At 39.4% G+C, this 16,002-nt stretch overlaps 1 protein-coding gene across 1 annotated transcript in view; it reads right to left on the reverse strand.

Moving 5' to 3' along the window:
• The window catches only part of LOC126469660 (src substrate cortactin), a 160,505-nt gene that overhangs the window by 113,364 nt on the left and 31,139 nt on the right, over positions 1–16,002 (reverse strand). Inside the window, exon 3 of the mRNA XM_050096796.1 lies at positions 1,299–1,418. Coding sequence (XP_049952753.1) covers positions 1,299–1,418 — 120 coding nt within the window. The remainder of the gene's footprint in view (positions 1–1,298; positions 1,419–16,002) is intronic.

Below are 16,002 nucleotides of genomic sequence, written 5' to 3' on the forward strand. Positions count from 1 at the left end.
CCACGCTGTCGCGGCTTGCTACCAGTGTTAAAGACTGCGATGGAGCTCCGTATGCCACGGCAAACTGGCTGACACTGACGGCGGCGGTGCACAAATGCTGCGCAGCTAGCGCCATTCGACGGCCAACACCGCGGTTCCTGGTGTGTCCGCTGTGCCGTGCGTGTGATCATTGCTTGTACAGCCCTCTCGCATTGTCCGGAGCAAGTATGGTGGGTCTGACACACCGGTGTCAATGTGTTCTTTTTTCCATTTCCAGAAGTGTAGTTCCATCAGAATTTCCCTTCAAAAGCACAAAACAGCACAGTGCTGCAGTCATCACCCAGTGCACAGGCTTTGCATGGCCAGACTGTAGGATCCAATCTAAGAAACTCCGACTGAACACTCAAAAACATATCTACACATTTTTCAACTATAAGTCACAGATGTCGATTATTAGTTCCATCTCAGGTAGTAAAAATTGTGATGCATACAGTGAAATTCCTCCGGTTACATCAGCATTTCCATTCAGTGAGAAGATGAGAATGAAATCATAGTTACAAAATATTTGTATCATTGCACTTATTGCCTCCCCCCCCCCCCCCCCACCTTTTTCCCTTGATCCACCCAAAGAGTCCTTCACTTCATCAACAGAACAAATATATTTACAAAAGCAGGATGAGTTGGTTATGCAAGGTCGTGATATGGATGAAAACATGTTGAAATGAACATGTACGTGGGATTTTGCTGCAAACAGGCACTTGCTTTCTGTCACTGAGCACTACTGGAGAAGAAGACCCTTTTACACTATCAGATTTGGGAATTCCTATTGGCAGTAATTGAGATGGGCTGTTATTGTGATGTCTACATTTCCGTGACAACCCGCTGCAATATAATGACAAACTGCAAAATAAGACCAATTTTTGACCTAGTTATCAGCATTATAAGTAATAATTATGTTCCAGAAAACAAGCTCTGGACTGATGAATAAATGGGTTTCTGGCATAGTCATCAATTTTTCAGGTAGTACTTAAAAAACAAGCAAAATAAATATGGTCTGGAAAATGTGAATCTGATGATGCAGTTCTCAAAACAAGACTCTGCTGTGGCTAGTCATAGGAAAATAAAGGGATGGATCATGCAGCTGAATCTGTTTTTACATTAGCCCAAAATTGGAAGATTCTACCAAACTCATGTCATCCAATTTAACTTGTATTTGGTACCAGTGGGGGAAAAAAAAGGTGCTTCCAATGAAAGGTGAATCAAAGCAGAAAAAAAATTTGCAGTCTGTTTTTCTTTTACATGCTGGTATGTAACAGTACCTGTCTTTCTGCACTCCAAACTTCCCTCCATAGCCAAATGCTGCTTTGGGTCCATCTTCCAACTGTCTTTGTTTAAGGACTGCATCTGCCTCTGCAGTTTCTTCACGTAATTTTTTCATACTGTTATGATAAATAAATAAATAAATGCATAAATAATGCTAAAACACTGCAAATCAATGTCAGTTAATTACTTAACAATTACTTACTGAGTAATGTGCATCCTATTAACGTCAACATTCTGATGCTTATGCGATAATTATTAATTGTACACAGAACACTGTTTCCACATTATATCAGCACACGGTTGGAATACGATAATTGTCTGCGCAATTAATTTATAGAAACAAACGAGTTTAGCTATTTAGTTCACTGAAGAGCTGGCAGAATAATGAGTACTGTTCTGGAACGGGTGTACTATCTAAAATGTGTTGTTCATCAGAGTACTCAACAACTCATTTTTCTGGGACTCAGAGAATACACAAGGTGTCCGCAGCACTGTCTGACCAAATTTTCTGTATCACTACACACTTAACCCTCAAAATGTATTTTAATAATAACAATAATATAGTTTTATAGTTTTCAATCACAGGGATTTCATAGTCAGCTATAAAATAACAGCAACCACTAACAGATTTCAGATCTCCAAACAATAGAATAACCACACTCTCCCTTAAATCCAAACTTCATTGAAGTTAGAAATGAAACAGTTAAATTAATAAGGAGCAGCAAGAGAAGCTACAGTAAGGACGAACTAAATGTAATAGAGTAAAATTTTAAAAATGGTACAAGAAACTGCTATAGAACTTTTAAACACTATCGTATCCCAGGTGCTTCCACAGAAGCAATCTTCATCCAAAGTGCTGTCACACAAAAAAAATTCATTCCAAGTGCTTTCACACAATAAATTCTAATCCTGAGTGCACAATGAATTCTCATCCTAGTGCTCCTGTGCACCAATTATTCTATCTCTGTTTCCATGTTTTCCCCACACAGTTTTCTACCCTCTATGTCCAGCCTGGTCTCCTTACAAGCTGACTCCAGGAAGCTCACTGCTGCCTGCTTTGGGCCCACCCACTCCAGTCACATGAACACACCCATAGGCTGCTCCCATCAGCAGCTGACCACAGGAGGAGGAGGAGGAGACTCTCAGTTACTCTACATGCCACCAGCTGGGATCCAGCTTTCTCCACACAGTTGTCCGGAGATTGGCCACCGCCTCTCCACTCTTTTGGAGGGGGAGGGAGGGGGGGGGGGGGGAGATATGCCTCGCATCTACCCAGCCAGCAGCCAACAATACATCTGAGAGAAGCAATCACATAACTCGCAGGGGCCAGCCTTCCTGCAGACAGATACGCAACTCGGCCACGACCCGCCTAGCGACCACGCACTGTCCCGGGTGCCAAAACAGGCTGATGGTCCTGTGGACCTATTCTCCTCTGCAGGCCACGTGACTGAAAGTAGTGCCTACGGTATACTGGCATCCGGGCTATATTATTCAGGCTAGCGCACGCGCCACAATAACCGATTCACTCTGAGTGGGCTCCCAGGCCAGGTACTGCACACAGTAAAATTCCATCGATCGGTAACTCATTCTGGAACCACTGTTACGACAACAACAATTTCCGAGTCGGTGATCACCTTGTGGACTTGCAAGAATACAGGTCTTTGTTTCATTATTGCTACTCTGGACTCAACTGTGTTCCATCATACTGGTGCTCTGATACTGGACTGTCCTCCTCAGTCTTCAACTTGTACCGAGTCTAAGTTTACAATTATCACAGTATTCTTTTGACTGTCCTGTCGGGACTTGAACTTTTGCTAGGGTAGTGCATTGTGTATTTAGCAGTTAGTGGCATTTTCCCAATAGCGGTTATTTTCCTAAAGGCCTTCAGTCAATATTGATGTTTATTCTTTATCCCATAAGTAACTGTTTTGCTCAGGCCTTCGTCCTCCATACAAACAATGCTGTTATTTCTATACTAAGAAAAAAAAAAAAAACTTTCTTTTCAATACAGTTCATTCTTATTTAAGAAGATATTGTATTTCTAAAGTAATTAATTCTTACATTGTACTCAACACATGTCAGAGAAGATGTATCGCTTCTTGTCAATTAAACTTGTCCTACAAAATCTATGTGAGCATTTCTCGTCCGCCAAACTAAGCGGGCGGACACGACAGCTACACTCCGTACAAATACCGTCAGAAAAGTCTTCCTAACATTTAAATTTATATTCGATGTTGAAAAATTTCTCTTCTTTAGAAATACTTTTTTTGCTAGTGCCAGTCTTCATTTTGTATCTTCTCTACTTTAATCATCGTCAGTTATTTTGTTGCCCAATTCTTATTCCTTCTCCCAGAACTCTAACTATCTTTGCAAATTTCTCTTTAGGTTCCTACACAGCTTGCTCAATGTACAGATCAAATAGCATGAGGACTAGGCTACAACCGTGTCTCATGCCCTTCTAACTACTGCTTCCCTTTCATGTCCTTCCATTTCATAACTGGAGACTGATTTCTGTTCAAATTATAGATAACCTTTGGTTTCCCATATTTTCTCCCTAAATGTGGATAAATTAATCTGAACAATGTATTCAAGTATTGAAAAGAAGTAACAAGAAAAAATGTGTCATGAAAAGAACCAGTTCACTTAAGAACAGCCAAAATGAAAATAGCACATCATTTAATCAACGATATCTATAACAAAAATCAATGTCCATAAATGCTAAGTTCAAATACTATGCAACATTAAATAGCCCAGAAGTACTTCATGCTGCGGAATGCCTGTTACTGATCATGAAAATGGTGATGAAGAAATTGGAAATCACTGAAAGAAGGATATTAAGAAAATATTAGGGCCAATTCAAAACAATGAAGAATTGTGAATTGTGATTTATTAGTATCATAAAAGACATACTTTAAATCATTTGATTCAGATACATCAGATATGTCACAAATTTGTAGTGAAGCTTCGTAATAAACAGAAAACAACTGACGGTAATAACACTGTCTTAATAACAACAGTTTTGCTACAGAAAGAAAGGCTCAGTTCATTCTCCATAAACTCTCCCATTGAATAGTAGCATTTCTTCCACAGGATATCTTGCAATATGATTTTAGAAGATCTGGCTTCATATTAAGTATGTTTCTGTCTGTTAATTTGTTATATACTTTCATTCCTATGTATTGTGGAGACTGTGCATGTAATTTCAATTAGTGTGTGGTAAATATAAAACTCTCTTTGTATCTCATGTTGTACGTATGGTTAAAATGTTTCTTGTCAAATATTTTCTGTCTGTGGAGTAACGCAAATATAATTTCATAAAAGGAGGGAACATCAAGTGCTTGTAGATTCAAAATCAGGGGCAAGAAGTTCTTTTTGTTGAGTAGTGTACACTTTCTGGCAACCTTCTTCTGCAGCTTCAGCATCCGCGAAACTCTATTTGAAAACTATACCATACCTAATGACAGATTTAAAACAACTATAACATGCTATCTCTTTTAATACAGTAGCACTGAATTTACACATTTATAAAAAAACTGCAGATTTAATTAAGAAGCGATGAACTGCTTTTGATAATCATATTCAAAGAATGGGCCATAATAGGCACATAAGAAAATTATGCAGTTATGTAGCCAAATTGAAAATGACTGACTTAGGGATCAAAGGAGAACAAGAAAAAACTTAAAATCGATCATGAAGACATCCAAGTACATGCCTCACTTAAAGCAAAGTTACAAAATTGTGTAAGTATTGCGGAAAAGGCTAAAAGGAAGATTAGTGCAGCATGGCCTGAAGAAAAAAGAGAACAACACTACGAAGGAATGAAGTAAATGTGGAGGGGAAGGAAGGAAAGAAACAACAGAAATTAATGTAGTTAAGTGGTAACACAGTTATGTAGTTATGAAATTAATGTAGTCCGTAGTGGTGCATAAAAGATGAACGAGAGAACTGAAAACAGGTTAAAATGACTTGGACATAAAAAGAGAATGAAAGTTGGAAGAATACCAAAATGAATGGTGGAGGCCATATTTGTGGGCAAAAGCAAGACCTAGAGCAAGACGGGTTAACTCATCAAACACAAGTTTAAGAAGAAAGAATCGGGACTGGAACGAAACACTTATGGAAGAAGAATGGTGGAAAAACAGAGGAAAATGGAGAACCACCATAAACGTGCCAACCTAGCCTGATGCTGGATAACAGGGAAATAAGCACAAAGTAGCTGATGAAATACACTGATGTACAAATATTAAGGATGAAAGTAACTTTCACATGATGTGTCAGTGTCAAGTAAGATTGATGAAACATGAACCATACATAGAAAGAACTACTACAGCACATGAACCATACATAGAAAGAACTACTACAGCGTACTAAAGAAGTCAACTGAAAGAAATACACGAGACAGACAGAAATAACACTTCTATTCAAAGACAATAATTGCACATGAAAGTCACCACAATTTATGATATTACCCTGATCATTACAAAAGATGGGACACAGTTCTTAATAGGGTGTGTGATAACCATAGATGGCAATGCATGCCCTGCAATATGCTACTATGCTGGCCACAAGGTTGGTAAGAAGTTCTTGTGGCACGGTGATCCATTCCTCCACCAGCGTGGTAGACAACTGCTGGGTGGTCACTAGAGAGTGTGGACACGTTGCAATACATCTCACCAATGCACCCACACATGCTCGATGGGATTTAAATCGGGGGAATGAGCAGGCCAGTCCTTTTGCCAAATATCCTCTCATTCCGAGAGCTGCTCCACCTGCACAGTTTGACGTGGCCATGCGCTATCATCCATAAAAATAAAGTCAGAGACAAATGCACCCTTGAAAAGATGCAAATGGGGAAGGAGTACAGTGTCACAGTAATGTTGACCGGTGAGTACGCCACGTTCAAAGATTTGGATTTCAATATGCCCACGCAAAATTGTGCCTCCGAACACCGTAACAGGTCGACCACCAAAACGGTGATGTTCGACAGTGTTTCTGGGTGGATTACACGTTCCCACCTCTCGCGATATGAGGGTATGTCAAGAATCACCACCCAGACTGAATCTGTCTTCATTCAAGAAGAGCACACGACTCCACTACTTGTCGGTCAGCAGTCATCTGCTGCTGTAGCTGAGCACGGTCAACCAACTCCTCTCCTTCAGGCAGCAGTGCCTGTGGTCCGTAATGCTCTCCATGCACATTAAACAAAGCTGTGAGCAATCCCAAACTCCTGGGCTACACTTATCAAACTTTGTCTTTCTTCCAGTATCCTGACGATTCTTCCTTGTGTGAAGTCATCCGAATGTTGTCTCTGGGCCATACTGTAATGAAGAACACCACCACAATGCACTGTAACTGCCCACTGATTGACAAGTGCTGTCTTCTCCCGTCCTTTCAACTGCCTCATGTTGCAGGGACAGCCTTATTTGGTGTTATAGTCATGCTGACCTCACACTATGTGACATCCAACTTCCTGTACATGACTGGGAGACCTCTGGCAACATGCTCCTGTACTTTTGTACATTCCCATCTACTAGTTAATATTTTATAATACTTTATCTATCTCATCCTTAAGTTTTGCAGATAATGATTATAGTTTGAGCACTGAATACATTTGAGTTCATTTGCAACTTAAAAAACCTTATTTTTTTGGTCACTCAAATCATTCAGTCAGTCTACTTTGATAGCTGTGGTAAATGCTCAACTGCCAGTAGGATCACTAAAGATGGCATATGTACATCAGACTTCTACACTGATTATTAAAATATCTGAGCTTTACGTCCACTATAGAAATTTCCCATCCTTTAACGATGGCCAAAGCAATTTATGTACACAGAGAAATCTAAACACTGTGGCCATTTGATAAACTTGCACAATAGTAAACACAGATCAGTGCTTATTTGACTTTGAAAACATTAACTGTATCTTTATATCATCTGGATGATGTTTCTAGGATTAGAAGATCAAAGATTGGAGATCAACCATTAGCCATAGAAACACACCTTTGGCCATATCCAATGCCCATATAACAAAAAACACAAAGGATGTAAATACCATCAATGAAAGCCTGCACTGTATGATCCATGATAAATAAGTTTATAAGTCTCATTCAAAGGATGAGATTGTATCAATCTTTTACCAATGTTTTGCGTGATATTGAACATCTCTTGATGGCAAATTTTTTTCATTGAAGTTAAAATCTGCTGGGTTGTTAGGTCACGTCATATTTCATCAAATGGTCAATGTTTTGACACCTCTCCTAGGATCTTCTTCAGGCTCTTATGGTGTCCACTGTAGACTGAGCATTGTCAGAGACCAGTGTCACATCCTATTATAAAGGGGAGTTTTCCTGCACTTGTGTTGGAGAAGTGGGACTACTGTATAAAAATCTTGTGGCTACCATTGATGGGCCATTACCATTGGATAGTAAGGGAAGTATTCCTGCACTAATGCCAAAGAAGGGGGTTATTGGCTAAAACTCTTGCGGCTACTGTTGTTGGGCTAACATCATTGGTTCGAAAGGGATTTTTCCCACACTTACGCAGGAGAAGAGTTGTTGGTTAAAATTTCCCCTGCTGCTATTGGTGGGCCAACATCATTGGCTAGAAGTGAAATGGGCAGAATTAGAGACAAGGAATGTTTATCCAAAATATTGCTGTCCAGAAAGGCTTCCAGGACACTGTACTGTTCATACGCCATGACTGGAGATTCACTTCCTTGATGGCAGGAAACCACAATGACAGAAGCCTACAGTCATCCTTTCTATTGAAGTTACATGTGAATACAGAGTTAAAGATTAATATTTCTATTATTTACCCCATTCCCTTAAATGGCACAAAATGCATATACTACATTCTATATTTATAGATTTATTTATTCCTATTCAAGAATTCATCTATGGTATAGAAGGAGTTGTCAAGGAGATATGATTTCAATTTATTTTTGAAGCTATTACTGCTGTCTGTCAGACACCTTATTTCACCTGGTAATTTGTCGAAAATTTTTATAGCAGCATATTTTACCCCTTTCTGTGCCAAAGATAGTGTAAGTCTTCCTTTTTTCTGGTATTATAATCATGGATGTCACTGTTATTTTTAAACTGGTCCATGTTGTTGAGAACAAATTTCATTAGAGAGTAGATGTATTGTGAGGCTGTTGTAAGAATTCCCAATCTTTAAAAAAGATGCCTACAAGATGTGCGACTATGAACCCCACACATTATTCTAACCACTCTCTTTTGAGCAGTGAATACTTTTTGTCTAAATGCTGAGTTACCCCAAAATATTATCCCGTATGACATCAGAGAATGAAACTATGCAAAGTACGTTAGCTTACTAATGTCTATATCCTTAAAATTGGCAATTACTCTGATCGCAAAAGTTGCTGAACCTAGTCACTTTAGGAGATTCAAAATATGAATTTTCCAATTAAGATTCTCATCTACATGTACACGCAAAAACCTAGTATGCTCTACCCTGTCCACTGACTTTTGTTGATGTGTTATATTTATTGAAGGAACTGTGCTTTTTCCAGCAGAAAATTGGATGTACTGTGTTTTTTCAAAGTTTAGAGCAAGCCCATTTGCAGAAAACCAATTAATGACTTTTCCAAAGACCGTATTTGTATCATTTTCAATTGGACTTTCTTTTACTGGATTAATAATGCTGCTTGTATCACCAGCAAACAGTGTCAGTTCAGCTTCCTGTTTCAGATAGGAAGGGAGGTCATTCACATATATCAAGAACAAAAGGGGACCCATGGTTGAACCCTGTGGAACACCTAATGTAATTTTACCCCAGTTAGATGAAGTGGAAAACTTATTTAAATCACTTGACCCATATAAGGAAACTTTTTGCTTACCATTCTGTAGGTATGACTTAAATCACTCATATGCTATTCCATTTATACCACAGAATTGTAATTTCTGTAACATAATGTCATGGTTCACACAATCAAATGCTTTGCACAAGTCACAGAAAATTCCTATTGGTGACATTTTACTATTTAAAGACTCTATTATGTGGACAGTGAAATTGTAAATTGCTGTCTCAGTGGAACAGCATTTTTGAAACCCAAACTAGCCGGCACAGTAGCTCAGCGTGTTCGGTCAGAGGGTTAGCTGCCCTCTGTAATAAAAAAACTGAGTTAACCGATCAACAACGAACTTAAACGGATGTCTTATGACGTCCACCCTGAGCAGATGCAACGAAAAAAAGAGAACAAAATGAGATTAAAAAACTGTGATTTACTAAGTATCCCATTGCTGTTAAGATGTCTGACCGCTCTTGAGTACATTACTTTCTCGAAGACTTTTGAGAATGCTGTAAGCAAGGATACTGGCCAATTATTATCGACATCTGTGGTGTCCCCTTTTTGTAGAGAGGCCCGACAATGGCATATTTTAACCAGTTTGGGAAAATACCTTGAGTTAGTGATGCATTACATATGTGACTCAAAACATCAGCTCTAATTGCTCCACATTGTTTTAATATCTTATTAGAGATGTCATCTACTCCAACAGAACAATTATTTTTCAGAGATTTAATAATTTTATTTATTTCACAAGAGGTTGTTAGGTGAAACTTAATCTGACTAAATTTTTTTCAAAACAGACTCTTCAATGGCTTTTTCTTTTGAACTGTTCTCACCAATTTTTTTCTCCTACACTTAAGAAATCGTCGTTAAATACATTAGCTACTTGTGTACTGTTGGTTAGGATGGTCTCATTCTCTTTAACAGTAATACTACCTACCCCAGTGGTTACTTTTCCTGTCTCCCTTCTACCGACATTCCATATTGATTTCATTTTATTGCCAGAGTTGTTAATTTCTTCTCTTATATACATATTTCTTGATTTCCTTACAACTTTTCTCAGTCTGTCACAATATTTTTATAGTGTAAAACTACTTCTGGATCTTTACTAGTTCTTGCTGTCTCATTTAGTTTTCTTTTTCTTTCTGAAGACACTTTAATACCTGTAGTAATCCAAGGTTTCTTTGAAAAGAGTGTGGTGTTACATTTAGTAATTTTCTTTGGGAAACAATGTTCAAAGAGGGATATAAATTTATCAAAAAATATGTTACACTTATCATTAGCATTTGGCTCATTATATACAGGGTGTTGCAAAAATGACCGGTATATTTGAAACGGCAATAAAAACTAAACGAACAGCGATAGAAATACACAGTTTGTTGCAATATGCTTGGGACAACAGTACATTTTCAGGCAGACAAACTTTCGAAATTACAGTAGTTACAATTTTCAACAACAGATGGCGCTGCAAGTGATGTGAAAGATATAGAAGACAACGCAGTCTGTGGGTGCGCCATTCTGTACGTCGTCTTTCTGCTGTAAGCGTGTGCTGTTCACAACATGCAAGTGTGCTGTAGACAACATGGTTTATTCCTTAGAACAGAGGATTTTTCTGGTGTTGGAATTCCACCGCCTAGAACACAGTGTTGTTGCAACAAGACGAAGTTTTCAACGGAGGTTTAATGTAACCAAAGGACCGAAAAGCGATACAATAAAGGATCTGTTTGAAAAATTTCAACGGACTGGGAACGTGACGGATGAACGTGCTGGAAAGGTAGGGCGACCACGTACGGCAACCACAGAGGGCAACACGCAGCTAGTGCAGAAGGTGATCCAACAGCGGCCTCGGGTTTCCTTTCGCCGTGTTGCAGCTGCGGTCCAAATTACGCCAACGTCCACGTATCGTCTCATGCGCCAGAGTTTACACCTCTATCCATACAAAATTCAAATGTGGCAACCCCTCAGCGCCGCTACCATTGCTGTACGAGAGACATTTGCTAACGATATAGCGCACAGGATTGATGACGGCGATATGCATGTGGGCAGCATTTGGTTTACTGACGAAGCTTATTTTTACCTGGACGGCTTCGTCAATAAACAGAACTGGCGCATATGGGGAACCGAAAAGCCCCATGTTGCAGTCCCATCGTCCCTGCATCCTCAAAAAGTACTGGTCTGGGCCGCCATTTCTTCCAAAGGAATCATTGGCCCATTTTTCAGATCCGAAACGATTACTGCATCACGCTATCTGGACATTCTTCGTGAATTTGTGGCGGTACAAACTGCCTTAGACGACACTGCGAACACCTCGTGGTTTATGCAAGATGGTGCCTGGCCACATCGCACGGCCGACGTCTTTAATTTCCTGAATGAATATTTCGATGATCGTGTGATTGCTTTGGGCTATCCGAAACATACAGGAGGCGGCGTGGATTGGCCTCCCTATTCGCCAGACATGAACCCCTGTGACTTCTTTCTGTGGGGACACTTGAAAGACCAGGTGTACCGCCAGAATCCAGAAACAATTGAACAGCTGAAGCAGTACATCTCATCTGCATGTGAAGCCATTCTGCCAGACACGTTGTCAAAGGTTTCGGGTAATTTCATTCAGAGACTACGCCATATTATTGCTATGCATGGTGGATATGTGGAAAATATCGTACTATAGAGTTTCCCAGACCGCAGCGCCATCTGTTGTTGAAAATTGTAACTACTGTAATTTCGAAAGTTTGTCTAGCTGAAAATGTACTGTTGTCCCAAGCATATTGCAACAAACGGTGTATTTCTATCGCTGCTCGTTTAGTTTTTATTGCCGTTTCAAATATACCGGTCATTTTTGAAACACCCTGTACATCTCCCCAATTAACATTTCTTAAGCTTTTTATGAAGTGCTGTATAGATACTGGGTTGAGCGACCTCACACTTTTACTTAATGGTTTCTGAACTGTACACACTGTTAGGTTATGTAAGTTAATCAGTTGTGCGTCACGGTCTGACAATCCATTTACCACAGGGAAAGCACGTATTTGTTTTACATCCCCTTTCTGTACATATACATTATCTATTAGCGTGCTACTGTCCTGAGCTATACGTATAGGGAAATTGATAACTGATTCTAAGTTATACGTTGTTAATAAAACTTCTAGTTCACTTTTCTTACCAGAATTACTTAGAAAGTTTACATTGAAATCACCACAGATTAAAAACTTCTTCTTTTTGTCTGACAGACAGCATAATAGGGAGTCAAACTTTTTTATGAACAGCTCCCAGTCTCCTAATGGGGACCTGTACACTGTTGCTAATATCAATACTACATTATCTAGCTGAAGTTCACATGCACAAACCTCAAAGTGCTGATCAAAACAAAATTTGCTTACTTTTACAGTTTTGCATTTATACGCTTGTTTTATGAAAATGGCAACTCCTCCTTTATCCATCCTAGATCTACAAGTGTAGGATGCTAAATTATACCCACTTTTACTGACACTATCCATCCCCACAGTTACATGGTGTTCATACAGACAGAGTATACCAATCTCATTCTTATTTTTGAGATCATCTAAACACACTAATAGCTCATCTACTTTATTTTTTATTCCCCTGCTATTTTGATGAAGTATGTTGATACTGCCCTTAGCTATACCCCTATTAACTGTACATGGAGTTTCTTTTATTCTATTTATCCTGATTGTCATCTGTCTGGACTTTGGCTTTAACCTAAAAAACCTGTCTGCCTGGACCCATTAACCACAGGATCACCCCTTGTGTGACTGTGGACCCCCTTACAGTTTCTGCTAATAGAGAAGCTAACTTACTTTTCCCCATCCTGTTCAGGTGCAGGCCATGTGTAGTGTATCCCCACCTACCAATAGCATTTACTGGAACAACACTTATGTGAGATTTTGCCAGTGTCTAGAGCATCCTGTTCAGCTCAGTGTTAACATGCCTTACAGCAGTGTTTACCCAGGGCTGATCATGGCGATGAAAGACCTCCACAAACCCTACATTTGTGTGCTCAATATCTGTTCCTATTTTATCCAGGTCACTCCTAATAGTGTATCTTGGATTCATAGCCAGGCTGTTTCCTGCTCCCCGAACTACAATTAACTGATCGTCCTTCTCAAAGTCCCTGCATAGCTGATCTAAGTTTTCTGTCACCTGGCTAAGGCTAGCACTTGGTTTCACAAAACTTGTGACCTGGTACCCTGCACCTAATTTCTCCTGAAGCAGCTGGCCCACACCCCTCCCGTGACTGCTGCCTATAAGCAGAATTCTTCTTTTCCTATTCTGGTTTGATCCCGACCTTTCTTTTTTCTTTAAGCTAATATTCTGCTTCAACCTGCTTTCCACTACATCTGGATGAAGCCCTTCCTCCACTTCAGACAGCAAGCCAAACTGATTTACTAATTGAATTTCTGGAATTTTTACAATTGTTTCCCTTTTTCGCCCTTTGCTTGCTACCTTTTCCCAGTTCCCAGTCTCTTTTTCCTCCCTTAACCTACGTAATTCCAAGTTCGCGTTTTCTAATTCAGCCTTAAGGGCACAAATTTTTGCCCCCTGTTCCGAGATTTTTCTGTCCTTTCTACATAATCTACACTGCCATGGAAGAGCCTCATTTTCTACCCTCGTTTCCTTGCCACTACATTTGCCCCAATGAAACCATAACTTACAGTCTACACAGAACACCCCCTCTTTCAAAATTCTACAGCAACCACCACAGTTGTTAAACATGGTTTGATGTACCTATATACACTTTGCTGCAGCCACACATTATTTCATAGAGGCAATCAACTGCATCCGTTTCCCATTGGAAAAACCCTTTTATTTTGGTTTGACTAAAGTGGTCTGAATACCCTTTTTCCTTAGAATTCAGCTTCAGTGATCAGTGACCCCAGAAACAAACAATAACTTAACAGAGTGAGAGGGCAGTTCCTCGTCGTTTCTATTAGCAAAATTAATATTTCACTTAAAAGCCATGTCTATAGACAAACTGTCACAGCCACTGGACTTCAAAGTCTTCTTTAAAAAATCCAGCTCTAATTCCAAGCTGTTGTGGAAGGCACATAAGACAGTGTGTTGAGCACTGCTCGTGTCTGGGCTGGGTAAAGGTGCAAAGTGGTATCTCAATACTTATTTGTGTTGGTTGGCTTCCTATACACTCTGTGTCCTAGTGTGGTGTCAGATCTTTCATACACCAACACATCTAGGAGCGGGAGACCGATCTCACTTTCAACCTCCAAGACAAATTTGGGATGAATTGTAGTTAAGAAGTATGGAACCCATGAAGCTCCTCTTTGCTGTGTGGCCATATAACAAACGTATCATCCACATAGCAGATTCAACAGGAAGGCTTCAAAGGAACACTACTTAATGCCTGTTGCTCAAAATAATCCATAAAAATGTCAGCTGCTACTGTTCGACAAGGGTGAGCTCATAACAAAACCATCAGTCTGTTCAAAGGAGCACTACTTAATGCCTGTTGCTCAAAATAATCTATAAAAATGTCAGCTGCTACTGTTCGACAAGGGTGAGCTCAAAGCAACACCATCAGTCTGTTCATAGAGCTCACCATCATACTTAAAACAGCTCATCAAAGACATAAATTAATTAAGTCATAAACATCTGGTGCAACTTTCTCCCTTATGATCTCCATTGTATCTGATACTGGGATGTTTGTAAATAGCGATGTCACATCGAAGCTAACAAGAATGTCACTTGCTGATATCTTCACCATACTTATAATTTCTAAGAAAGTTTGAATCTTTTACAAAAGTATTTGATTTTCCGACGACATGTTTTCCAGACAAAAGACTTGCTAAAAAGTAAGTTTATGAGTTAATCTCATTCACTAGATCTCGAAGGAACTGATTCTTTGTGTATCTTGGGTAGTCCACACATTCTGGGTGAGACAGGTTTTTGAGGTGATGGATTCTTTGTAATAAGAGCTATCCACTTTGGACTCTGATATCAAATTTTTCACTTTCTGAATGATTCTGTTTGTCAGATCATTTTTTAACTTGCAGTACAAAGAGTAAGCTAATAGTTGTTCCATCTTGTCATGGTCTTCCAAAATGTTCATAAGAACTTCAGCATTTCCCTTATCTCTTGGGTTCATTAAAAGCTTTCCTTTCTTGTACCGATATGCTGCTTTTGGGTGGTTTCAATTTTCGTAGAATTCTCAACACATCTTGTCTCACTTCTTTGACCTGCACTTTCAAGATGAAACAAGGATGTTTCGACAGCACTTACAATTTCTTCAACAGGAATGTAGTTGCGAAATTCAGACCTTTGGCCAGAACTGAGACATCTGCATCATTGAGTACCCCTGATGAGAGATTCACTGCTACTCATTTCAGATACACAATGTTGTCTTTCTTGTGTAGTTTATCCATTAGTTTCTCAAATTTCTCTTTCTGTTTCATAGCACTGAAATGTGGAAATCTTGCCAAACGATTAATCGTTATACTGTCCAATTTATCCCAGTCCTGAAGCGACAGAGTTGTTGCCAGTGGAAAATGAAAAGCAACGAAAATGAAGCTGAAATAATTCAAGTCTTTGCACATTTGCTGGATTCTTTCATGAAGAAGTTTGGCTTGCCCTTCGGTAAATCCTCCTGGCTTTCATTGTCTGCACGTGTTGACTAATTCTGGATAATTTGGGGATTACATCATTATCACAACAACAGGAAAGAGAAGACCAATCACTCAGTAATTTACTTCTTCTTCTGCACAGGTTCTCCAATCTTCTGTGGGCGGTATAAACATCATGCACATACAAGCATTTTATGTTAGTCTGCATGCTTTCGTGTCTGTTATCACTATCCAGTGATGATGACCCACCAATTGTAACCATAAGAGTTTTATCCAATAATCCCACATCTCCAGCACAAGC

Source organism: Schistocerca serialis, chromosome 3 (assembly GCF_023864345.2).
Source record: "Schistocerca serialis cubense isolate TAMUIC-IGC-003099 chromosome 3, iqSchSeri2.2, whole genome shotgun sequence".
NCBI lineage: Eukaryota > Metazoa > Arthropoda > Insecta > Orthoptera > Acrididae > Schistocerca > Schistocerca serialis.